The sequence below is a fragment of the Schistocerca gregaria genome, chromosome 11 (assembly GCF_023897955.1).
Source record: "Schistocerca gregaria isolate iqSchGreg1 chromosome 11, iqSchGreg1.2, whole genome shotgun sequence".
In the NCBI taxonomy this organism is placed as follows: domain Eukaryota; kingdom Metazoa; phylum Arthropoda; class Insecta; order Orthoptera; family Acrididae; genus Schistocerca; species Schistocerca gregaria.
This window is the reverse complement of record NC_064930.1, coordinates 93,262,004-93,289,993: the sequence shown is the minus strand read 5'-3', so window position 1 is coordinate 93,289,993 and position 27,990 is coordinate 93,262,004. Positions and strand designations below refer to the sequence as shown.

The following is a 27,990-nucleotide window of genomic DNA, read 5'->3' as shown; positions in this document are numbered from 1 at the left end:
ATATCTCCATTCTCCATTAATTTTACACCATGAAAGAACATATTCTATTTTCATCCTACCCTGCCACTAAAACAAGAAGATTATAATTACAGAAGCATAGAAATATTCTATCACCTTCAAGATCGATTAAAGATAGTGGCAGACATTTTTATAACTTATACAGAGAATGTAAATAATGTAAATATTTACTGCAAATGTGTAATTTTTGTATCTAAGTCGATATATTACACATCATACCAATAAGTGATGGGCATGACCCATACAATGTATAAACAAGTGGTAGCTGAGAGAGTATTTTTAATATGAAGCAAGGATCCACAAAATAATTTTAATCACTTTATTTTTAAAAAATCAACAGTTAATAGATGAAGAGACACATTTTTAATACTCAACATAATGGATGTGGAAATGGCATGAGCTATAAATCACATGCCTTAATCACAATTATTCTTTATAAATACCAGGTTCTTAATTGCAACAAAATCTTCTACTTGTGTTATTTATTAACTTATGTAGTTTTTTATGTTTTATTGTACTAGTTGTCCCACTATTCACTTATTAAATACATTTAAATATAATGAACTGTAGTAAATTAACTGTTTGACTTCTTTCACTCCATTGACTTACACTGAAGACTTATGATGGCTACAAAACAAAGCCAGGAATTGAGACCATAATACACAAAGTTTGTAGTCCAGTACTCAAAAAATATCATTCACCTGCTTCAACCTGTTGTTGTTTTTCTAATTTTAGCTTGAAATACATTAGCTGATTCACTTTCTTGAAAGTTACCAGACATCAGACAAAAAACTGTGTTAAATACTTACATTTAACAGCATATCACTGTGTATACTTCAGGGTGGAATAGATTAATATGTAACAGTGTGACATGTAGGAAATGACAGTATATATAAATTTAATGCAGATTGTTTTGTAGCACATAAAATAAAAAATAATAACTGGTACACTCTTATAGTAAACATGCGTCCAAGGAAATGGGGAAGTACTTGAAAACTGGAGGGATGATAAGTTCATGACACTCTTTAGATATTACTGTTTAGTCTTCAGTGTCCTGGAAATGATCATACTGTCAGCGAAGGACCTACGATACAGGCAACATGATCATGTACAACACGTTCTGGGAAGCCACAGCTCGTTCAGAAGACTGATTGAGACTGTCGGTTGACAGTGTCTTTCTTGCTAGCCACAATCCCACATTTCTACCTTCGGTCAGCACAGTTACTCCAGTTGAGAGACGAGTGAGTTATGCTTTAATACTATTGTGAACGGCTAGCCACTGAAACACCTCTGCAGCTGTCCTGTAACGATACACTAAATTTGATTCCCTGCCCCAAAAACGTACAATAAGTGAAAGTCCGCAGTGGACGAATGTTGTCGTTTGTATAATTTTTTGTTACGATGCAGGAGAACAAAGAAACTCTCAATAACTGGAGCGACGGCGAGTCCACTTCAGTCGACCTTCTTCGTATGGTGAGGTGGCAGTGTCCGCGGGTAGATGATGATCAGAGCGAGCTGGATTGCCGACAGGATGAGGACGACCACGTTCTGGAAGATCATGAAGCCACTGTCGATGATGAACCCGTAGAGCAGCCAGAGAGAGGAGACGACGGTTCCGGTCAGCAGCATGGGCAGCGGGATGCTGGCGCTGCTCTTGGTCCTGATTATCTCGCCCACCGAGAAGAGTGGCAGAGAGACCATGAAGAAAAAGAGCCCGGTCAGGATGATCCCGAAGCGGTTCTCCACCAGCTCGGGGTCCTCGAGGCGGGCGTAGGCCACGAGGCCGCCGGCGAGCGCGGCGCCTTTCGCCAGCGACCGGTAGAAGCCGGGCCGGTCGTCGCTGTAGAACCAGTAGCACAGCAGGTACAGCTGGCTGAGCACCATACCCACCCAGTTGGCACGGAGCATAGCCGGGTCGTCCATGATGCGGGCGAACTCGAGCATGACGAAACCGAGTGCCCCACCCATGACGAACATTGTCGCGGGTGTGGGTCGAGTGGTGCCGTTGCGGTGAAACTCCCAGCACATGAGTGAGCCGGACAGCATCTGGGCGATTTGTGCATAGCTGGCCAGTGTGCCCACCAGGTCCTTGTAGTCAGACAGCAGCATCGTGGTGGCTGTGGGCAGACATGGTTTGCTGTTAACACTGAGAACAGACGGTCCCCACAACTGCAGTTGCCTCTGTCTCTCTCTCTCTCTCTCTCTCTCTCTCTCTCTCTCTCTCTCTCTCTCTCTCTCTCACACACACACACACACACACACACACACACACACACACACACCCCTCCCTCCTTTTTCAAGAGTTCTTACTGCTGTTAGGGGTCCATTGTTTTTCATGATTTCACGAATTTAAGCTTAAGTCTATGACTGAATGCCATTACTGTATCCCCAGTTATCAGTTAAACAAATGGGGGGAAGTATAGTGTGCCACCCATCTGTGAGTGACATCAACTCTGAAACTTCCTGGCAGATTAAAACTGTGTGCCCGACCGAGACTTGAACTCGGGACCTTTGCCTTTTGCGGGCAAGTGCTCTACCATCTGAGCCACCGAAGAACAAATCAGGCCCGAGTCTCGAACGGGCACACAGTTTTAATCTGCCAGGAAGTTTCATATCAGCGCACTCTGCGCTGCAGAGTGAAAATCTCATTCTGGAAACATCCCCCAGGCTGTGGGTAAGCCACGTCTCCGCAGTATCCTTTCTTTCAGGAGTGCTAGTTCTGCAAGGTTCGCGGGAGAGCTTCTGTTAAGTTTGGAAGGTAGGAGACGAGATACTGGCAGAAGTAAAGCTGTAAGGACCGGCCGTGAGTTGTGCTTCGGTAGCTCAGATGGTAGAGCACTTGCCCGCGAACGGCAAAGGTCCCGAGTTCGAGTCTCGTTTGGGCACACAGTTTTACTCTGTCTGGAAGTTTCATATCAGCGCACACTCCGCTGCAGAGTGAAAATCTCATTCTGGTGACATCAACTCTTTTTCTGTGTCTTGACGTATTTCGTGTTTGTGTATTGTATTAGGCTGGCACATAAGTTCGTAGCGTTTTGCCATAAGTTTAATAAACACATCAGATACTCATCAATAATATATTCTGCTTCACTATTTAGACCAGTCTGGCACTGCTGGGATAACTTTAAGATTCTGAGAATGTAGAATCACGTAGTTTTGAGGCGAAGAGCTTGTCGAGCCTTGTTCAGAGCACATTTTCATCTGGAAAGGATATTCTTTGGAGGTTGTCCGATAGAGAGGGAGCCAGCCGAAGTGGCTGAGCGGTTCTAGGCGCTACAGTCTGGAACCACGCGACCGCTAGGTCACAGGTTCGAATCCTGCCTCGGGCATGGATGTGTGTGATGTCCTTAGGTTAGTTAGGTTTAAGTAGTTCTAAGTTCTAGGGGACTGATGACCTCAGAAGCTAAGTCCCATAGTGCTCAGAGCCATTTGAATCTTTTATTTATTTATTTATTTATTTATTTATTTTTATAAACAACGCAAAAAGTGAGGGCGGAAGATCAGGTGAGTGAGGTGCGCGCTGAATGGCTTCCCAGCCCTCCAGTGTGGTGTTTTTTGTCAGTCTAGCACAATTCGGGCAGACATTATCGTGGAGCAGCATCACTTCACACAGTCTTACTGGTTGCTGCTTTTAGACTGCGTCGTAGAGACGTCTCAGTTGTTGAAATGTCAGCAGTAATGGTTACACCCCAGGGAAGCAATTCTTAGTAAGCTACATTATTGCTGTTTCACCAGATTTAGATCATTATCTTTGTACGAGGAGTTGCTGCTTTGTTTGGACTTGACCATTGATTGATTTATATGATTGATTGATTGATTGATTTATTGAGCACCCGTTTTATGATGTACAATGATATGGGATTTGTCATGTGTTACATATAGAAAAAATATGATTAACAACATGTTATGTAAAAAATATCAGTGAACAAATCTGAATTAAATATATAGGCAAAAACAATAACAAATTTGTAACAATGTAGGACACAAATAACTTACATATATTCTGTGTATAATGGACAGCAACAAGAAACAATTATTATAAAACTCTATATTGACAAATTAATTAATTTTTGTATGTACATAAAAGAGTCTACCCCATGACACAAGTTTGTATATGAGTGAATTATAAGATAGGTGAAGGCACGCTATCTTTCTGAAGAATTCATGTATTCACTATCACTGTAAAAACTATTACTAATTAACATTCTTTTAAGTTCACTTTTAAAACTTCTCGGCTTCTGAATCCTTTTAAGTTTTAAGGGATGAGCACTGTAGAGAATTTTCGGGTGGTTTTGTTGTGCTGGGTTTTCTTATGCACTTCTCTGTGAAAGTCATTACACTGTTGTATAGTCATGGAACTCACTGTTTAAAGAAGAAAACTGGGGGTGAGACTTCAGAAAGCATATACTTTCATAGATGTAAATGGATGGAAGAGTCATGATTTTATATTCCTTGAAAAATTCCCTACATGGATCTCTAGGTGCAGCTCCTTTTATGATCCCTATCGCTCGTTTTTGAATAATAAAAGAGCGTTTTGCCTAATTTGAATTGCCCCAAAATATGACCCCATATCCTTTCTTTCGCTTATGTTAGCATAAAGGAAGAATTTCTCGTCACTAATAATGACGGAGGAGAGGAGTGATCGGTGTTGTTCACGAGCCGATTGACGACGAGCTAGTGGAGATTTCGACTCAGACCGTGAGCTACCCATACACCCGATTTCTGAACCTTCCCCATCGCATGAAAATATCGCACGATACAGGAATCATCACATCACATGATACTCGTGAAACCTCGAACGTCTTTCTGAATGTGGAGAGTCACTAATGTCAAAATGATCCACCTCAAAACGGGAAAACCATTTTCTTGCCGTGCTCTGTCCAGTGGCGTTATCCCTATTCGTAGCCCAAATGTTTTTGGCAGGCTCCACACCTGTCACCCCTCTCTTGAACTCACACAGAAGATTATATCGGAAATTTCCCGACTCCTTGACTTGGCACTCCGTTCTCTAGCGACCACAGCTGCAATCTCCAAATGACAAGACGACAATATGTACGCTCAAATAGCAACAGTGAACTAGAAATAAAGAGTGATGATGACGAGGTCCCGTACACATAGGAACATAGGGGACGAAGCAGGAGACCTGTACTGCTGTACTAGGCAAGGCCCTAGTGGAGGTAGTTTGCCATTGCCTTCCTCCAACCATAATGGGGGTGAATGATGATGATGATGATGATGATGGAGATGAGACAACAACACGCCGCAGGGAATTGAACCTGGGACCCCGTGCACGGGAAGCGAGAACACTATTGCAAGACCACGAGCTGCGGACAAATAAAGAGTAACAATCGATAAATAAACTCATAGCGACCCGAGTACCAACATGCAAAACAAAAACTCTACGAACTTATGCACCAGCCTAACATTTTCCGGGGCGAATGAGACAATGCAGGGAAAGCTTTAGAGAGATGTTTGAAGTGCATGACGGAGTCTGGGCTTCACATCTTCCAGGACTAGTCACTAAATATGGCAGAAGTGCATCGCATGCTGTTGTGTACATAGTTCCTCGCAGTCAGCGTGTACACAACTTCCCCACTAGAGCGTGCCCCGCTAAGCACAACAGTGCAGGCGCAGCGCTCGTCCGTCTCCGCACTACGAGATGGCGCTCGCTTAGAGACGGACCAAATTCTGCTTCTGCCGATCCACGTATTAATGTGCTGCCGATCCACGTATTAATGTGTAACGCAGCCAATGAGACCGCTGCTAACATTGAACCTTTTCTCCTCGCGGATCACACTCGCGCAGTGATACCTGAACATGCGAGGTATTTTAACGAGTTTACAGACCTCCGATTAGTCAGTCTGTATTTTTCTGCACCTGTCTGTGCCAGTCTACATTAGTCTGTACCAGTCTATAGTCAAGTTTCAATCTGCGCCTTATAAGACTACCATATTCCTGTACATAGCCATGAAGAGAAATGTGTTGACACTTTGTCAAGTATCAGAGATATGTGAGAATAAGATTAACATACCAAGACCAAAGGAACTTCAGATTGTCAGTTGTAAACAGCATCCAGAATCAAGCTAAGTAATGTCTATGCTTTTTATTATTTTAATAAATGTGTGTGAAAATTAATCAAGTTCTGTTTAAAGTTGGTCAGCGTCAATCTGCTACTCTAAGCGTGCAAGTGGCATTTCTATCGTCTGACCTAACTGCAGAAGATAGATACGCCACAATAAGACCACGAGACATACTGCTGACACTCGCCTACTTCGTTAGAGCGACAAGTCAAATAATCTGATGGTGTGTGTACCGAAGGTCTTACAGTGGGCACACCACACGTCAGGTAGGGAGTAACTGAAGATGGCAAAAATGTGAATTTGCAAACTTCTAAAATTCTTTGTAGAAAATTTAGGTACACTACATTGAATGGTGACAGTCCAGATTCTTAGGTGTACATGTGGTGGCAGAGTGATTCTTTGTTGAAAATTTAGGTACACTACATTGAATGGTGACAGTCCAGATGTCAACTGATTCATAAGTATACATGTGATGGCAGAGTACAGGCGCACATCCGACAGATGGATAACGGGGGTTGTGCCCCATCTCCCCTCCCAAAACAAAGCATTACTGAGAGCGATTATCCCCAGAAATCCTGAAGATAGACATTGACTGTGGATATTGTATCACAGTCCCTTTGACTGTTTAGAGATATCACTAAGCCCGCCCGAAGATGTAAACAACCATGCATGAGCAGCGCCTATTAGACGGATGGGGTCAGACAGCCGTTAAGTTCCAGTCATCCCACCAAGAAGGAGGTACACGGCTCGTGTTGTCTATAATTCAACCATGCCTAGACTGTCAATACCGCGGTTCGATCACGTCCTCCTTGTTACTTAGTGCCAGGTAGGGCTCTCAACAAGGGAAGTGTCCAGGCGTCTCGAAGTTGTTCGAACATAGAGAAGATACAGAGAGAGACAAGAACTGTTGAAGGCATGCCTTGGTCAGGCTGCCTGATGGCTACTACTGCAGTGGATGACCGCTACCTACGGATTACGGATCGGAGGAACCCTGACAGCAACGCCACCATGTTGAATAGTGCTTTTCGTGCTGCCAAAGGACGTCGTGTTACGACTCAGACAGTGCGAAATAGGCTGCATGATGCGCAACTTCACTCCCGACGTCCTTGGCGAGGGCCATCTTTGCAACCACAACACCATGCAGCCCAGTACAGATGCGCCCAACAACATGCCCAATGGACCACCCAGTATTGTCATCATGTTCTCTTCACCGACGAGTGTCGCATATGCCTTCAACCAGACAGTCGTTGGAGCCGTGTTTGGAGGCAACCCGGTCAGGCTGAACGCCTTAGACACACTGTCCAGCGAGTACAGCAAGATGGAGGTTCCCTGTTGTTTTGGGGTGGCATTATGTGGGGCCGACGTACGCCGCTGGTGGTCATGGAAGGCGCCATAACAGCTGTACGATATGTGAATGCCATCCTCCGATCGATAGTGCAAGCGTATCAGCAGCATATTGGCGAGGCATTCATCTTGGTGCAAGACAATACGCGTCCCCATCGTCCACATCTTGTGAATGACTTCCTTCAGGATAACGACATTGCTCGACTAGAGTAATCAGCATGTTCTCCAGATATGAACCCTGACGAACATCTCTGGGCTAGATTGAAAAGGGCTGTTTATGGACGACGTGATCCACCAACCACTCTGAGGGATCTACGGCGATTCGCCGTTGAGGAGTGGGACAGTCTAGACCAACGGTGCCTTGATGAACTTGTGGATAGTATGGCACGACAAATACAGGCATGCATCAATGCAAGAGCGCGTGCTACTGGGTATTAGAGGTAGCAGTGTGTACAGCAGTATGGACCACCACCTGTGAAGGTCTCGCTGTGTGGTGGTACAACATGGAATGTGTGGTTTTCATGAGCAATAAAAAAAGTGGAAATGATGTTTATGTTGATTTCTGTTCCAATTTTGTGTACAGGTTCCGGAGCTCTCGGAACCGAGGCGATGCAAAACTTTTTTTTGATGTGTGTATTTTCACAAATATTAATTTACGAAACTGTCAGCTCAGTTTCGGAGAATACAACATCGCGATAGAGTTCCATAAATGGCAAGAAATTCTATAAAACTACAGTCATTTGTCGTCAGAGGGTGCAATTCAGTTGCGTACCTGTGACTGGTTTGCGACCTGACTGTCTGTGGAAGACGCTGCAGCCAGGGAGAGGCGACCATTCTCAGACTGACCACGTCGGCTGCCGGGGTTCATCGTGAGTGGCCTGGGATCTGGGGGTGTACGAACCTCAGGCATTTCTAGACTCGATATTATATTACACTGAAAAGTAGTTCTAAAGTTGCCAAGTGCAATGGGAAACGTCTTCGCTTTCGTGAGCACTTGGTAGCTTGGGTTTATTTGGCTGTGGATCTGTGCACAGCAAACTTTACCAGTTACGTGGCGCTGTTCCAGCTGTGGCTATGATTTCTCGATACGAACCTTTGCAAAAATTCCAAAGTTTTTTCTGTTGCTTCCCCATACAGCACTCATCGAGATGGAAAGACAAACAATTCTCACATCCCAATTTTTGGGTTCCACCAACACTTCCCAGGACAAAGTGGCTCCTGTGTACATATTTTATCCTATCCCCATTAGGATGTCCACTTTTTCCCCAAAAAATGGTTCAAATGGCTCTGAGCACTATGGGACTTAACTTCTGAGGTCATCAGTTGCCTAGGACTTAGAGCTACTTAAACCTAACTAACTAGGGACATCACACACATCCATGCCCAAAGCCGAATTCGAACCTGCGACCGAGCGGTCTCGCTGTTCCAGACTGCAGCGCCTAGAACCGGTCGGCCATCCCGGCTGGCCCACTTTTTCCCCGTTTCACAAGTTTGTTACCAACTGTCTGGTGGCGCTGAAGATCTGTCCAGACTCTTGGCCTTCAATAAGTTTCATATGGCAAAATATGAAGAGCACAACCATGTTATACAGAGTTATGCCATAAGTACCTCCACGGTTTCAGAAGACAACTGTGTGAAACTTAAAAGACATACAGGAAATAGGCACATATCAGTGGACAGAGCATTTATTTATTTATTTATTTGCACGTCAAGTTCTGTAGAGCGAAATTCAGGAGCAAATCTCCAAGGTCATGGAACGTGTCAGTACATGAAATTACAACGTAAAAGCAATGTTGTTGTTGTTGTTGTTGTTGTCTTCAGTCCTGAGACTGGTTTGATGCAGCTCTCCATGCTACTCTATCCTGTGCAAGCTGCTTCATCTCCCAGTACCTACTGCAACCTACATCCTTCTGAATCTGCTTAGTGTACTCATCTCTCGGTCTCCCTCTACGATTTTTACCCTCCACGCTGCCCTCCAATGCTAAATTTGTGATCCCTTGATGCCTCAAAACATGTCCTACCAACTGATCCCTTCTTCTAGTCAAGTTGTGCCACAAACTTCTCTTCTCCCCAATCCTATTCAATACCTCCTCATTAGTTATGTGATCTACCCACCTAATCTTCAACATTCTTCTGTAACACCACATTTCGAAAGCTTCTATTCTCTTCTTGTCCAAACTAGTTATCGTCCATGTTGCACTTCCATACATGGCTACACTCCAAACAAATACTTTCATAAACGACTTCCTGATACATAAATCTATATTCGATGTTAACAAATTTCTCTTCTTGAGAAACGCTTTCCTTGCCATTGCCAGTCTACATTTTATATCCTCTCTACTTCGACCATCATCAGTTATTTTACTTCCTAAATAGCAAAACCCCTTTACTACTTTAAGTGTCTCATTTCCTAATCTAATTCCCTCAGCATCACCCGATTTAATTTGACTACATTCCATTATCCTCGTTTTGCTTTTGTTAATGTTCATCTTATATCCTCCTTTCAAGACACTGTCCATTCCGTTCAACTGCTCTTCCAAGTCCTTTGCCGTCTCTGACAGAATTACAATGTCATCGGCGAACCTCAAAGTTTTTACTTCGTCTCCATGAATTTTAATACCTACTCCAAATTTTTCTTTTGTTTCCTTTACTGCTTGCTCAATATACAGATTGAATAACATCGGGGAGAGGCTACAACCCTGTCTTACTCCTTTCCCAACCACTGCTTCCCTTTCCTGCCCCTCGACTCTTATGACTGCCATCTGGTTTCTGTACAAATTATAAATAGCCTTTCGCTCCCTGTATTTTACCCCTGCCACCTTTAGAATTTGAAAAAGAGTATTCCAGTCAACATTGTCAAAAGCTTTCTCTAAGTCTAAAAATGCTAGAAACGTAGGTTTGCCTTTTCTTAATCTTTCTTCTAAGATAAGTCGTAAGGTCAGTATTGCCTCACGTGTTCCAACATTTCGACGGAATACAAACTGATCCTCCCCGAGGTCTGCATCTACCAGTTTTTCCATTCGTCTGTAAAGAATTCGCGTTAGTATTTTGCAGCCGTGGCTTATTAAACTGATAGTTCGGTAATTTTCACATCTGTCAACACCTGCTTTCTTTGGGATTGGAATTATTATATTCTTCTTGAAGTCTGAGGGTATTTCGCCTGTCTCATACGTCTTGCTCACCAGCTGGTAGAGTTTTGTCAGGACTGGTTGTCCCAAGGCCGTCAGTAGTTCTAATGGAATGTTGTGTACTCCGGGGGCCTTGTTTCGACTCAGGTCTTTCAGTGCTCTGTCAAACTCTTCATGCAGTATCGTATCTCCCATTTCGTCTTCATCTACATCCTCTTCCATTTCCATAATATTGTCCTCAAGTACATCGCCCTTGTATAAACCTTCTATATACTCCTTCCACCTTTCTGCCTTCCCTTCTTTGCTTAGAACTGGGCTGCCATCTGAGCTCTTGATATTCATGCACGTGCTTCTCTTCTCTCCAAAGGTCTCTTTAATTTTCCTGTAGGCAGTATCTATCTTACCCCTAGTGAGATAAGCTTCTACATCCTTACATTTGTCCTCTAGCCATCCCTGTTTAGCCATTTTGCACTTCCTGTCGATCTCATTTTTGAGACGTTTGTATTCCTTTTTGCCTGCTTCATTTAGTGCATTTTTATATTTTCTCCTTTCATCAATTAAATTCAATATTTCTTCTGTTACCCAAGGATTTCTAGCAGCCCTCGTCATTGTACCTACTTTATCCTCTGCTGCCTTCACTACTACATCCCCCAGAGCTACCCATTCTTCTTCTACTGTATTTCTTTCCCCTATTCCTGTCAATTGTTCCCTTATGCTATCCCTGAAACTCTGTACAACCTCTGGTTCTTTCAGTTTATCCAGGTCCCATCTCCTTAATTTCCCACATTTTTGCAGTTTCTTCAGTTTTAATCTACAGGTCATAACCAATAGATTGTGGTCAGAGTCCACATCTGCCCCTGGAAATGTCTTACAACTTAAAACCTGGTTCCTAAATCTCTGTCTTACCATTATATAATCTATCTGATACCTTTTAGTATCTCCAGAGTTCTTCCACGTATACAACCTTCTTTCGATAAAAATGTTTATGTACCAAAAAAAAAAAAAAAAAATCGAGCCATACGTTTAAGTAAACGCAATCAACGATACAACATAAGATTCAGCTTACTATTTCAGGATCTCTTCTACAGAACAGAAGGAGTGGCCCATGAGGAAACTCTTCAGTTTCGATTTGAAACCGCGTGGATTACTGCTAAGATTTTTGAACTCTTGTGATAGCTCATTGAAAATGGGTGCAGCAGTATACTGCACACCTTTCTGCACAAAATGCAGGTTAGATTTCTGACGAGTATTCACTGAATGAAAGCTGCTTAACCTTGGGAATAAGCTGAAATTGTTAACAACAAACGACAGTGAAAAATATATACTTTGAGAGGCCAATGTCAAAATACCCAGACTCGTGAACAGAGGTCGACAAGAGGTTCGCGAACTCACACCACTTATTGCCCGAACCGCCCGTTTCTGAGCCAAAAATATCCTTCTAGAAATGGAAGGGTTATCCCAAAAAATAAACATACGACACAAGCGAATGAAAATAAGCAAATTAGACTAATTTTTGTGTCGAACGATCACTTACTTCAGATACCGTTCGAAAAGTAAAAATGGCAGCATTAAGTCTTCGAACGAGATCCTGAACATGTACTTTCCACGACAGTTTACTATCTATCTGAACACCTAGAAATTTGAACTGTTCAGTTTCACTAATCATATGCCCAGTCTGTGAAAGTAAAACGTCGAGTTTTGTTGAATTGTGTGTTACAAACGGTAAAAACTGAGTCTTAGTGTGATTTAGCGTTAGTTTATTTTCTACAAGCCATGAACTTATGTCATGAACTGCACTGTTTGAAACCGAGCCAATGTTGCATACAACATCCTTTACTACCAAACTAGTGTCATCAGCAAACAGAAATATTTTAAAGTTACCCATAATACTAGAGGGCATATCATTTATATAAATAGGGAATAGGAGCGGCCCCAACACTGATACCTGGGGCACCCCCTACTTGACAGTACCCGACTCAGACCCCACATCACAGCCATTCTCAACACTGTGAATAATAACCTTTTCCTAAAGTACGAGGTGAACCAATTCTGAGCTACTCCCTGTATTCCGAAAAGTCCAACTTCTGGAGTAATATTTCGTGATTAACACAATGAAACACCTTAGTTAAATCAAAAAATATGCCTAGCGTTCCAAACCTTTTGTTTAACCCATCCAGCACCTCAGTTGTTCAAATGGTTCAAATAACTCTGAGCACTATCGGACTTAACATCTGAGGTCATCAGTCCCCTAGACTTAGGACTACTTAAACCTAACTGACCTAAGGACATCACACACATCAATGCCCAAGGCAGGATTCGAACCTGCGACCGTAGACGTCACGCGGTTCCAGACTGAAGCGCCTAGAACCACTCGGCCACAGCAGCCGGCGTTTTCAGTTGTTAAACGGCTTCTAAAGCTGAACTGTACACTTGATAGCAGACCGTGTGATATAAAATCCATTATCCTTACATACACAGCCTTTTCAATGTATTTAGCAAACATTGATGGCATGAAAATAGGTCTAAAATTGTCTCATTATCCTTTTTTTTCCTTTCTATGAAGCGGCTTTACTACTGAGTACTTTAGTCGTTCAGGAAACTGACCATTCCTAAAGGAGAAATTACAAACATGGCTAAGTACATGGCTAACATTTGCAGCACTGTAATATTCTGCTAGGCACTCCATCATAACCATGAGACCCCTTAGTCTTCAGTGATTTAATTAATGACTCAATCTCCCCCTTGTCTGTATCAGAGCGGAGTATTTCAGAAATCAATCTCGGAAAGACGTTTGTCAAGAGAGTTCCTGCAGAAACTAAATTTTTATTTAATTCACCAGCAATGCATAGAAAATGATTGTTATATACTCTTCACATGTCTGATTTATCAATAACAGAAATACACTCCTGGAAATTGAAATAAGAACACCGTGAATTCATTGTTCCAGGAAGGGGAAACTTTATTGACACATTCGTGGGGTCAGATACATCACATGATCACACTGACAGAACCACAGGCACATAGACACAGGCAACAGAGCATGCACAATGTCGGCACTAGTACAGTGTATATCCACCTTTCGCAGCAATGCAGGCTGCTATTCTCCCATGGAGACGATCGTAGAGATGCTGAATATAGTCCTGTGGAACGGCTTGCCATGCCATTTCCACCTGGCGCCTCAGTTGGACCAGCGTTCGTGCTGGACATGCAGACCGCGTGAGACGACGCTTCATCCAGTCCCAAACATGCTCAATGGGGGACAGATCCGGAGATCTTGCTGGCCAGGGTAGTTGACTTACACCTTCTAGAGCGCGTTGGGTGGCACGGGATACATGCGGACGTGCATTGTCCTGTTGGAACAGCAAGTTCCCTTGCCGGTCTAGGAATGGTAGAACGGTGGGTTCGATGACGGTTTGGATTTACCGTGCACTATTCAGTGTCCCCTCGACGATCACCAGAGGTGTACGGCCAGTGTAGGAGATAGCTCCCCACACCATGATGCCGGGTTTTGGCCCTGTGTGCCTCGGTCGTATGCAGTCCTGATTGTGGCGCTCACCTGCACGGCGCCAAACACGCATACGACCATCATTGGCACCAAGGCAGAAGCGACTCTCATCGCTGAAGACGACACGTCTCCATTCGTCCCTCCATTCACGCCTGTCGCGACACCACTGGAGGCGGGCTGCACGATGTTGGGGCGTGAGCGGAAGACGGCCTAACGGTGTGCGGGACCGTAGCCCAGCTTCATGGAGACGGTTGCAAATGGTCTTCGTCGATACCCCAGGAGCAACAGTGTCCCTAATTTGCTGGGAAGTGGCGGTGCGTCCCCTACGGCACTGCGTAGGATCCTACGATCTTGGCGTGCATCTGTGTGTCGCTGCGGTCCGATCCCAGGTCGACGGGCACGTGCACCTTCCGCCGACCACTGGCGACAACATCGATGTACTGTGGAGACCTCACGCCCCAAGTGTTGAGCAATTCGGCGGTACGTCCACCCGGCCTCCCGCATGCCCACTATACGCCCTCGCTCAGAGTCCGTCAACTGCACATACGGTTCACGTCGACGCTGTCGCGGCATGCTACCAGTGTTAAAGACGGCGATGGAGCTCCGTATGCCACGGCAAACTGGCTGACACTGACGGCGGCGGTGCACAAATGCTGCGCAGCTAGCGCCATTCGACGGCCAACACCGCGGTTCCTGGTGTGTCCGCTGTGCCGTGCGTGTGATCGTTGCTTGTACAGCCCTCTCGCAGTGTCCGGAGCAAGTATGGTGGGTCTGACACATCGGTGTCAATGTGTTCTTTTTTCCATTTCCAGGAGTGTATGTTTACTACGAACTGACTTTATATCAGCCGGCCGGAGTGGCCGTGCGGTTCTAGGCGCTACAGTCTGGAGCCAGGCGACCGCTACGGTCGCAGGTTAGAATCCAGCCTCGGGCATGGATGTGTGTGATATCCTTAGGTTAGTTAGGTTTAAGTAGCTCTAGGGCACTGATGGCCTCAGAAGTTAAGTCGCATTGTGCTCAGAGCCATTTTTGACTTTACATCGCAGATGTTGCACTGCTGACCAGACACTTCCGTCACAACTGATCGTATGGTTTTAATTTTTTCCTGTGAATTAGGTGTTCTACTCGCGTACCACATACTATTTGCCTTCCTTACACCATTTTAAGCGCCTTACAGTACTGCTCTCCAGGTTTTTATCTCACAGTACAGGTGCTCAATATGGTCAATGTTTGCGGCGCAGCAAACGTTAATGCAGCAGTCAAACTTTCGCCATACTCACCCCAACACGCCACGATCAGTACGAGCGGCTGCACAAACCGTCCTTCTGCAACTCTTCTAAATTAAGTGGCTGTGGAGGCAGAAACACAGGATCTTTGACATAACCCCACGGAAAGAAATCACACGGAGTTAAGTCAGACGGCCGTGGGGAGGAGGAGAAATACTACGCGGAAGCCCGTCCAACCGCCCTGAAGCATTTCGGCATCGGAGTCACAACACACACGACGGAGTGATCAGGCGTGCGGAAGTGCCGTCTCTTTGGAGACATACGTCTCCACTGTCTTGCTGTCATTGTGGCAAAAGCCAGTGCTGCAGTTTGTTTAGCTGTAGCAGAACATACACAGTTTTCTCCGCAAAGGAGAACGCCCCATAAACTTTTGAAGAGGACACAGCACACAAGATGCTGACTTTTCTGTTTATCTATGTACGTAATTGCTTTGCTATTCACAATGAAGTGCCTGGCAGAGGGTTCAATGAACCACATCCAAGCTGTCTCTCAACCGTTCCACTCTCGAATGGCGTGCGGGAAAAACGAGCACTTAAATTTTTCTGCGCGAGCCCTGATTTCTTTTATTTTATCGTGAGGATCATTTCTCCCTATGAAGGTCAGAGCCAACAGAATATTTTCGCAATCGGAGGAGAAAACTGGTGATTGGAATTTAATGAGAAGATCCTGTCGCAACGAAAAACGCCATTGTTTTAATGAATGCCACTCCAATTCACGTATCATGTCTGTGCCACTATCTAGCCTATTTCGCCATAATACAAAACGAGCCGCCCTTCTTTGTACTTTTTCGATGTCATCCGTCAGTCCCACCTGATGCGGATCCCACAACGCACAGCAGTACTACAGAATAGGGCGGACAAGCGTGGTGTAAGCAGTCTCTTTAGTGCACTTGTTGCACCTTCTAAGTGTTCTGCCAACGAATCGCAGTCTTTGGTTTTGTAATTCCTAAGTACTTAGTTGAATTTACAGCCTTCAGATTTGTGTGACTTACCGCGTTATCGACATTTAGCCCATTTCTTTTAGTACTCATCATCATCTTCTTCTTGCACTACGGCCTGTGTAGGACCACGGTAGCCCTTCGTGGACTGAATTTTCCTCTGCTTCTCCCAGAATCCTTCCATTGTTTCTCTTCTTCTCTCCCGCTCTTCTTCCCATATCTTCAGGGTCATTTCCTCCTGTCAGCTCCACTGGTGACACACTAATGTTTTCCTGTATTCTTCTCTGTAGTTGATCTCCGGCTTATTGGTCGATGTATATTTGTTCCTCAAACTTTCTATCCTGCGACCTAGATCCCCAATTCCAATCAGTCCTTGAGTTGAGCAACCCACTTCGCTCCTGTCTTTCCTCTTGTCCTCCCTGTTGTTTCCCACACTCTCTCCGTCATTTTGGGCCGGCCGCGGTGGCCGAGCGGTTCTGGGCGCTTCAGTTCGGAACCGGGCGACTGCTACGGTCGCAGGTTCGAATCCTGCCTCGGACATGGACGTGTGTGATGTCCTTAGGTCAGTTAGGTTTAAGTAGTTACTAAGTTCTAGAGGACTGATGACCACAGATGTCAAGTCCCATAGTGCTCAGAGCCATTTGAACCATTCTGTCCATATTCATCCTAATTATATGTCCAGCAAACCTTGCCCTTTTGAGTCTGCTTTCCCATATATTGTTCTCATGTTCCGGTACAGTTCTCCCCGAGGTCTTCGCATCCATCTCTCTGCACCTCTTTCGGGACCTAGTATTTTTCTCAGTATTTTTCTCTCTTCATTCTCTAGTTGCTCTGCCCCATTTCTTCGCACTGTCATCGTCTCAGCAGAAAACACTGCGTTCCTCACCGTTACCTTGCACTGGCTTATCTTTGCCTCTGTGGATATATTCTTTTTATTGCATATCTCTCTCGTCATACAGAAGGCGGACCTCATCATCTTTATCCTGTCTGTTATTCCCTCCTTGTTCCTGTTCCTTCCTGTTGTAAATTATCCCAGGTATTTAAATTTGTCCACCATTTGCACAGTACGTTCTCGTGTTTCCCAGTTTGCAGTGGTGTCTCTGTCTTGTTTTAGTACTCATGTTAATAACTTCACACTTTTCTTTACTCAAGGTCAATTGCACTTTTTGCACCATGCAGATATCTTGTCTAAATCACTTTGCTCTTCGTTTTGGTCATCTGATCACTTTACAAGACGGTAGATGACAGCATCATGTGGAAAAAAATGTTATAGGGCTACTCAGATTGTCTCCTATGTCGTTAATATACACTCCTGGAAATGGAAAGAAGAACACATTGACACCGGTGTGTCAGACCCACCATATTTGCTCCGGACACTGCGAGAGGGCTGTACAAGCAATGATCACACGCACGGCACAGCGGACACACCAGGAACCGCGGTGTTGGCCGTCGAATGGCGCTAGCTGCGCAGCATTTGTGCACCGCCGCCGTCAGTGTCAGCCAGTTTGCCGTGGCATACGGAGCTCCATCGCAGTCTTTAACACTGGTAGCAGGCCGCGACAGCGTGGACGTGAACAATATGTGCAGTTGACGGACTTTGAGCGAGGGCGTATAGTGGGCATGCGGGAGGCCGGGTGGACGTACCGCCGAATTGCTCAACACGTGGGGCGTGAGGTCTCCACAGTACATCGATGTTGTCGCCAGTGGTCGGTGGAAGGTGCACGTGCCCGTCGACCTGGGACCGGACCGCAGCGACGCACGGATGCACGCCAAGACCGTAGGATCCTACGCAGTGCCGTAGGGGACCGCACCGCCACTTCCCAGCAAATTAGGGACACTGTTGCTCCTGGGGTATCGGCGAGGACCATTCGCAACCGTCTCCATGAAGCTGGACTACGGTCCCACACACCGTTAGGCCGTCTTCCGCTCACGCCCCAACATCGTGCAGCCCGCCTCCAGTGGTGTCGCGACAGGCGTGAATGGAGGGACGAATGGAGACGTGTCGTCTTCAGCGATGAGAGTCGCTTCTGCCTTGGTGCCAATGACGGTCGTATGCGTGTTTGGCGCCGTGCAGGTGAGCGCCACAATCAGGACTGCATTCGACCGAGGCACACAGGGCCAACACCCGGCATCATGGTGTGCGGAGCGATCTCCAACACTGGCCGTAAACCTCTGGTGATCGTCGAGGAGACGCTGAATAGTGCACGGTACATCCAAACCGTCATCGAACCCATCGTTCTACCATTCCTAGACCGGCAAGGGAACTTGCTGTTCCAACAGGACAATTCACGTCCGCATGTATCCCGTGCCACCCAACGTGCTCTACAAGGTGTAAGTCAACTACCCTGGCCAGCAAGATCTCCGGATCTGTCCCCCATTGAGCATGTTTGGGACTGGATGAAGCGTCGTCTCACGCGGTCTGCACGTCCAGCACGAACGCTGGTCCAACTGAGGCGCCAGGTGGAAATGGCATGGCAAGCCGTTCCACAGGACTACATCCAGCATCTCTACGATCGTCTCCATGGGAGAATAGCAGCCTGCATTGCTGCGAAAGGTGGATATACACTGTAGTAGTGCCGACATTGTGCATGCTCTGTTGCCTGTGTCTATGTGCCTGTGGTTCTGTCAGTGTGATCATGTGATGTATCTGACCCCAGGAATGTGTCAATAAAGTTTCCCCTTCCTGGGACAATGAATTCACGGTGTTCTTATTTCAATTTCCAGGAGTGTAGACCAGGAACAATAGAGGGCCTATGACACTTCCTTGGAGGACGCCGAATATTACTTCTGTTTTAATCGATGACTTCCCGTTTATTACTACGAACTGTGACCGTTCTGACAGGAAATCACGAATCCAGTCACACAACTGAGGCGATACTCTGTAGACACGCAGTTTGGTTAGAAGACGCTTGTGAGGAACGGTGTCGAAAGCCTTCTGGAAATCTAAAAATATGGAATAAATTTGACATCCCCGGTGGATAGCACCCATTACTTCATGAGTATAAATAGCTAGTTGTGTTTGACAAGAACGATGTTTTCTGAATCCGTGCGTCAATAAATCGTTTCCTTCGAGGCACAGTATAAGTTCCAAGACCCTACTGCAAATTAACGTTAGTGACATGGGCCTGTAATTCAGCGGATTACTCCTGCTTCCCTTTTTGGGTATTGGTGTGACTTGAGCAGTTTTTCAGTCTTCAGGTACGGAACTTTTAGATGAATCGTGAATGTGTTCTAGAATCTAGTGTCCATGTTCTGTGCGCCAAATATGCGCGTTACGACGAATTACCTTTCCAGACACATGAAGTGAGGCTTTATTACTACAATGCAGTTTTTGTGGAAAACCGTCTTCGGTGTGGCCGTGCGGTTCTAGGCGCTTCAGTCCGGAACCGCGTGATCGCTACGGTCGCAGGTTCGAATCCTGCCTCGGGCATGGCTGTGTGTGATGTCCTTAGGTTAGTTAGGTGTAATTAGTTCTAAGTTCTAGGGGACTGGTGACCACAGCTGTTAAGTCCCATAGTGCTCAGAGCCATTTGAACCATTTGAAATAAGCTCTTTTCCTGTTCCATTTGTGTACAAAGTGAGGAAAGACTGATTGCATAATTGCCTCTGTACTCAATATAATTAGTCTAATATTGCATTTTAAATCCCTTACACAGGTGCTTGTGGCCGGGGTGGCCGAGCGGTTCTAGGCGCTTCAGTCTGGAACCGCGTGACCGCTACGGTCTCAGGTTCGAATCCTGCCTCGGGCATGGCTGTGTGTGATGTCCTTAGGTTAGTTAGGTTTAAGTAGTTCTAGGGGACTGATGGCCACAGATGTTGAGTCCCATAGTGCTCAGAGCCATTTGAACCATTTTGAGCCAAACCGTCTTCCTTCAGTTGCAAACCATTGGAAAGACAGAAGTACTGCCACGGTCCCGAGAAGTCATCGTATGTGACGGCCGCAGCCAGTCCAATTTTACACGCAGAATGTGCCGGGCAGTTTAGAGAGTGGGGCTCGCAGTTCTCTATCCGGATTCCTTCTCGCTCCCGACCAACGATTCTCGCACACGCTTCACCTTCTCTGGTGGAGATCCCGGTCGGGCTGTTGTTTTCGCACCACGTAAGCAGTCAGTCTCATGGAATGTGTTGTACCACCCACAGATTGTTTTGTTCCATAAAATTTCGGGCACTCTCCACAGCAGATACATGTTGTTGTTGTGGTCTTCATTCCAGAGACTGGTCTGATGCAGCTCTCCATGCTACTCTGTCCTGTGCGAGCTGCTTCATCTCCCAGTACCTACTGCAACCTACATCGTTCTGAATCTGCTTAGTGTATTCATCTCTTGGTCTCCCTCTAAGATTTTTTACCCTCCACGCTGCCCTCCAATACTAAATTGGTGATCCCTTGATGCCTCAGAACATGTTCTACCAACCGATCCCTTCTTCTAGTCAAGTTGTGCCACAACTTCTCTTCTCCCCAATCCTATTCAATACTTCCTCATTAGTTATGTGATCTACCCATCTAATCTTCAGCATTCTTCTGTAGCACCTCATTTAGAAAGCTTCTATTCTCTTCGTGTACAAACTATTTATCGTCCACGTTTCACTTCCATACATTGCTACACTCCTTACAAATACTTTCAGAAAAGACTCACTAACAATTAAATCTATACTCGATTATCACGGCCAGAGGTGGTTGTTCTCGGTACTGATTTCTCAGAATCTATGCACCCAAATTGCGTGAAAACGTAATAACATGTCAGTTATAGTATAATATATTTGTCCAATGTATACCAAATTATCATCTGCATTTCTTCTTGGTGTAGCAATTTTAATGGCCAATAGTGTAATTCATTATAGTTGGGCTCAGCAGCACATAAATAAGAATTATCTGAGATTATTTCTTTCTTTCATATGATAGTGTTATTCTTGCTGCTACATTTCTATACGTTTTACAATAACACGTACCCACCAGCACAACAACTTTAAACAGAACAAAACCGATCACAAACGGTCGAAAATGACTATTTTCATACATGTAGCCTTCAGGTTCGTAGGCTGACAGTTGCTAATCCTGGTCATAACAAACTTTGACTCCATTGGAACTGAATTTTTGGAGTCCTAATCATGCAATGGCTCTGAGCACTGTGGCACTTAACATCTGAGGTCATCAGTCCGCTAGAACTTAGAACTACTTAAACCTAACTAACCTAAGGACATCACACACATCGATGCCCGAGGCAGGATTCGAACCTGCGACCGTAGCAGTCGCGCGGTTCCAAACTGTAGCGCCTGGGAGCGCTCCGCCACCCAGGCCGGCGCAGCTTATACAAACTACCTGGCACACCGCATACAACATCCGCATCCTAAACGACTAAAACTGTACGCCTTTGCAGGTTGCCTCTCTAAAAACTCGCAGGCGCAACAAAAGTTTGATTTTTATATTTCAGGGCTGTCATTATTAAAAATTTTAAATGCTGTCATAATTTGTTCATTAACAGGTTTAATCTCGTGTTAAAGACTTAATGCAATAAGACTAGTATCACAGTTGGAAACTGAGTCCTTGTCTTGACGGAGCGCAACTCCCAGCGCGCGAATTACCCACACTACAGAGGGGTCTACAAAAATGTAGACACTGTTTAAGAGTTATTATCTTTAGAAGAAAATGACGTATCGTCACAGTACAATAATTCCAGTCGCGATACCCTGTGGCGTGATTGTTAGCGTTTGAAAGCTGGCGCAACACTAGCGCTCCGAGCGGGGAAAAAAGCAGACATTGGCATGTGTCGAGGATAGTCTACATTTCATTTATCCTAAGGGCCCGGGTTCAATTCCCGGCTGGGTCGGAGATTTTCTCCGTTCAGGGCTGCGTGTTGTGTTGTCCCAATCATCATCATTTCATCCCCATCGACGCGCAAGTCGCAGAAGAGGCGTCAAACCGAAAGACTTGCACAATACAATATGCAATGTGTGGTTTTCACGAGCAATGAAAAGGGCGGAAATGATATTTATGTTGATCTCTATTCCAATTTTCTGTACAGGTTCCGCAACTTTTTTTCATGTCTGTGTTTTGTATAAGTTCTAAATAACTAGTTGCCACTATTAAAGTATGACGAGATAAAAGAAATTATTGATGGAGTTAAACGAGATGAAAATTTAACTGTGACGCGGGACTGTAATTCGATAGTAGGAAAAGAAAGAGTAGGAAAAATTGTAGGTGAATGTGGACTGGGGGGGGGGGGGGGGCGAATGAAAGAGGAAGCCACCTGATAGAATTTTGCACAGAGCACGAGTTAACCATCGCTGACATATGGATTAAGAATTATGAAAGGAGGTTGTATACGTGGAAGAGGCCTAGAGAAGCTGGAAGGTTTAGGATTGACTGTGTAATAATAAAACCAAGATTTCGAGGGGCAGATGTGATCTCTGGCTACTATTTATTGGTTTTGAACTGTGGATTAAAACTGAAGAAATTGCAAAAAAGGTAGGATAAGTTGAACGACCAGAGGTTGTTGAGAGTTTCACAAGATGCATCTGGTGACGGTTGACTAAAACTGGGGAAAGGAATACTGTACAAGACGTAGTTTTAACAGATGAGATAGTGAAGCCAGCAGAGCATCAAATAGATAAAAAACAAGACCTAGTACAAATCCTTGAATAGCACAGGATATATTGAATTTAACTGATGAAGGGAGAAAATATAAAAACGGAGCAAATGAAGGAGGCGAAACGGAGTACAAACTCAGACGGCTGGTCCCGGCGAAGGTTCGAGTCCTCCCTCGGGCATGGGTGTGTGTGTTTGTCCTTAGGATAATTTAGGTTAGGTAGTGCGTACGCTGAGGGACTGATGACCTTAGCAGTTAAGTCCCATAAGATTTCACACACGTTTTTTTGAGGTTGACAGAACGTGTAGACTGGCTAAGCAGGAATACCTAGAGGATAAGTGTGATGGAGTAGAAGCACATATCACGACATGATGTCTACGGGAAAATTAAGGAGGCCGTTAGAGAAAAGAGAAGCAGGTTTATGAATATATAGAGCTGAGATGGACAACCAATTCTAAGCAAAGAAGGGGAAACTGAAAGGTAGAAGTATATAGAGGGTCTGTACAAGCTCAGGAGGAAATTTAAAATCAGAACACGACCAACATCCTGGAAAAAGGATACCATTTATACTGTAATGGTTAGCAACTGACATTTAAGTTAGTGACTGTTTCTCACTTCGATAGTTTCCGATGTCTGTAGTGACATCCAAGCCACTCCAAGGGTTTTATTAAAGTACACACAACGAAGATAATGTCGATCAAAGACATACATACGACCTGGCACATAGTGTAGTTGATAAAATCTGCTGTTTACTATGGTGCAGGACAGACACCATGATCCTGGGTAAATCATTTTTGTAAAAGGGCTAGTTTCAGCGAAGTTATACTGCCATCTTCAGATCATCGGATACGTGAATTATAAAGCCGCTGCTCGTTGCACGCTGTCATCTGGTCATTGAAAAGATGGAGTTGAACTCACAGAATATGCAGCACTAAGTATTTATTTTAGAATAAAAGCCATAACCGTACCAGCAAGGCACAGACTCGTATCAGACTCTGCTGTCACACATGTGCGTGTACCTTACTGATACGGTTGTGGCATCAGACATGACGTTTTAATTTATTACTTAATTTTTGGCAGCTCACTATGAAGACAGCATCCACAAAAACCAGTGAACATACCTGTGAAAGTATATCGTTCTACGACAAACAGTTTAGTGGAAATAAGCATCAAACGAATAAACTACAAAGAACGAAACTCGTCTAGCTTGAAGGGGGAAACCAGATGGCGCTATGGTTTGCCCGCCAGATAGCGCTCCCATAGGTCAAACGGATATCAACTGCATTTTTTAAAAATAGGAACCCCCATTTTTCCTACATTTTCGTGTAGTACGTAAAGAAATATGAATGTTTTAGGTGGACCACGTTTTTCGCTTTGTGATAGATGGCGCTGTAATGGTCACAAACGTATAAGTACGTGGTATCTCGTAACATTCCGCCAGTGCGGACGGTATTTGCTTCGTGATACATTACCCGTGTGAAAATGGACTGTTTACCATTTGCAGAAAAGGTCGATATCGTGTTGATGTTCGCAATTGTGATAAAAATGCCCAACGGGCGTGTGCTATGTATGCTGCTCGGTATCCTGGACGATCTCATCCAAGTGTCTGGACCGTTCACCGGATAGTTACGTTATTTAAGGAAACAGGAAGCGTTCAGCCACGTGTGAGACGTCAACCACGACGTGCAACAAATGATGATGCCCAAGTAGGTGTTTCAGCTGCTGTCGCGGCTAATCCGCACATCAGTAGCAGACAAATTGCTCGAGAATCGGGAATATCAAAAACGTCGGTGTTGAGAATGCTACATCAACATCGATTGCACCCGTACCACATTTCTATACACCAGGAATTGCATGGCGACGACTTTGAACGTCGTGTACAGTTCTGCCACTGGGCACAAGAGAAATTACGGGACTGATTTTTTGCACGCGTTCTATTTAGCGACGAAGCGTCATTCACCAACAGCGGTAACGTAAACCGGCGTAATATGCACTATTGGGCAACGGAAAATCCACGATAGCTGCGACAAGTGGAACATCAGTGACCTTGGTGGGTTAACGTATGGTGCGGCATTATGGGAGGAAGGATAATTGGCCCCCATTTTATCGATGGCAATCTAAATGGTGCAATGTATGCTGATTTCCGTACGTAATGTTCTACCGATGTTACTACAAGATGTTTCACTGGATGACAGAATGGCGATGTACTTCCAACATGATGGATGTCAGGCACATAGACTGGCGTGCGGTTGAAGCGGTATTGAATGGCACATTTCATGAGAGGTGGATTGGTCGTCGAAGCACCATACCATGGACCGCACGTTCACCGGATCTGACGTCTCCGGATTTCTTTCTGTGGGGAAAGTTGGAGGATATTTGCTATCGTGATCCACCGACAACGCCTCACAACATGCGTCAGCGCATTGTCAATGCATGTGCGAACATTACGGAAGGCGAACTACTCACTGCTGAGAGGAATGTCGTTACACGTATTGCCAAATGCATTGAGGTTGATGGGCATCATTTTGAGCATTTGTTGCATTAATGTGGTATTTACAGGTAATCACCCTGTAACAGCATGCGTTCTGAGAAATGATAAGTTCACAAAGGTACATGTATCTCATTGGAACAGCCGAAATAAAATGTTCAAACGTACCTACGTTCTGTATTTTTATTTGAAAAACCTACCTGTTACGAACTGTTCGTCTAAAATTGTGAGTCATATGTTTGTGACTATTACAGCGTCATTCATCACAAAGCGAAAGAAGTGGTCCAACTAAAACATTCATATTTCTTTACGTACTACACGAATATTTAGAAAAAAAAAAATGGGGGTTCCTAATTTAAAAAAAAAAAAAAAAACGCAGTTGATATTCGTTTGAAGTATGGCAGCGCCATCTAGCGGGCCAACCATAGCGCCATCTGGTTTCCCCGTTCAAGCTAGACGAGTTTCGTTCTTTGTAGTTTTTTCGTTTGATGCTTATTTCGTGAGATATTTGGCCCGGGAACGATCAATGGGCCACCCTGTATACAACGTCAGACATTTTTACTCGTGAAAGACCAGCTTCTCCTTAAAATGGGGCGCAAATTACACACGACTACAATCATCCAGTGTTTCGTAATGAGAGCACCTAGCGATTTGCAACAGGCTCAATATAAAACCTTTGGCAAACTTTTTCTCACTAACATGTTTAACGCCAATAATGTACAGATTAACTCATCAAAAGTTTGAAGTGCAAATCTTGTGCTCAAATGACGCAAGTATTTTATAAATTTGTCGTCTTTCTCACGTCCCTGGTAGCGATGGGAAAAACTGACTTCTTAAATGTGATACAGTAATTTGAGTTGTGAATAAGCGGCGTTCCTTGCTGTTTGTTGAAGCTGTCTGTCTGCCGTTCCACTCTCGAACGCCGCGCGGGAAAAACGAGCACTTAAATTTTTCTGCGCGGGCCCTGATTACTCTTATTTTATCGTGATTATCGTTTCTCCCTATGTAGGTGGGTGCCATCAGAATGTTTTCGAAATCGGAGGAGAAAACTGGTAATTGGAATTTCATGAGAAGATCCCGTCGCAACGAGAAACGCCTTTTTTAAAAAAAATGATTGCCACTCCAATTCACGTATGATGTCTATTTCGCCATAATACAAAACGAGCTGCCCTTCTTTGTACTTTTTCGATGTCATCTGTCAGTCCCACCTGATGCGGATCCCACACTGCACAGCAGTACTCCAGAATAGGGCGGACAAGCGTGGTGTAAGCAGTCTCTTTGGTAGACCTGTTGCACCTTCTAAGTGTTCTGCCAATGAATAGCAGTCTTTGGTTTGCTCTACCCACAATATTATCTATGTCATCGTTCCAATTTAGGTTATTTGTAATTGTAGACAGTAAGTATTTAGTTGAATTTACAGATTTGTGTGACTTATCGCGTAATTGAAATTAAGTGGATTTCTTTTTGTACTCGTGTGAATAACTTCACACTTTCTTTTTTAGTCAGGGTCAGTTGCCGCCTTTCGCGCCATGCAGATATCTTATCTAAATCATTTTGCAAGTCGTTTTGATCAACTGATGACTTTACAAGACGAGAAATGATAGCATCATCTGCAAACAGGGCTACTCAGATTGGCCGGCCGGAGTGGCCGAGCGGTTCTAGGCGCTACAGTCCGGAACCGAGCAACCGCTACTGTCGCAGGTTCGAATCCTGCCTCGCGCATGGATGTGTGCGATGTCCTTAGGTTAGTTAGGTTTAAGTAGTTCTAAGTTCTAGGCGACGGATGACCTCAGACGTTAAGTCGCATAGTGCTCAGAGCCATCTGAACCATTTTTTTTTTTACTCAGATTGTCTCCTATGTCGTTAATAGAGACCAGAAAAATAGAGAGGCTATAACACTTCCTTGGGGAACGCCGGATATTACTTCTGTTTTACTCGATGACTTTCCGTCTATTACTACGAACTGTGACCTTTCTGACAGGAAATTACTAATCCACTGGCACAACTGAGGCGAAATTGCATAGGCACGCAGTTTGGTTAGACGTCGCTTGTGAGGGACGGTGTCGAAACCCATGTGGAAATGTAAACATATGGAATGAATTTGACATCTCCTATCGATAGCTTGTGATCGCTTCCGGTCAACCGAGCTTAGCTGTCAGTGGTTTTCCTTACCGTGGTGGCAACGAAGCGTAGATACACAGCAGACAGATGATGGCCCTATCACACGGCGACCGCCGCCATCTCTGTAGTCCTCACACTGGGATAAACCTACATGTCGCAACTGCTTTCTCGCTGAAGCGCACGGCGCAGCCCGGCTGCGCAACGGACGTGCGCTGGCGGCGGCGACTCACCGCTTCGCTCAGGGTCAGCTTCCGCCAAGGCCGGCGCGCCGTCCAGTTATCTCGTAACGACGTCACTCGACGCGGCGCAATTGCAAGTCACGCGTTGAAACTGCTGCGATTCCAGATTTCTACATCTACATCTACATTTATACCCCGCAAGCCACCCGACGGTGTGTGGCGGGGGGCACTTTACGTGCCACTGTCATTACCTCCCTTTGCTGTTCCAGTCGCGTATGGTTCGCGGGAAGAACGACTGCCGGAAAGCCTCTGTGCGCGCT

General features: G+C 45.0%; 1 protein-coding gene across 1 annotated transcript; it reads right to left on the bottom strand.

The window, feature by feature from the left end:
* Positions 1 to 323: 323 nt before the first annotated feature.
* On the bottom strand, positions 324 to 27,713 carry LOC126294958 (sugar transporter SWEET1-like). Its single transcript, XM_049987182.1, has 2 exons — positions 27,543 to 27,713; positions 324 to 2,135 (listed from the first exon to the last, which is right to left on the bottom strand). The coding sequence occupies exon 2, from the start codon at positions 2,125 to 2,127 to the stop codon at positions 1,471 to 1,473; it is 657 nt and encodes a 218-aa protein (XP_049843139.1). The 5' UTR covers positions 2,128 to 2,135; positions 27,543 to 27,713; the 3' UTR covers positions 324 to 1,470.
* Between the last annotated feature and the right edge of the window lie 277 nt (positions 27,714 to 27,990).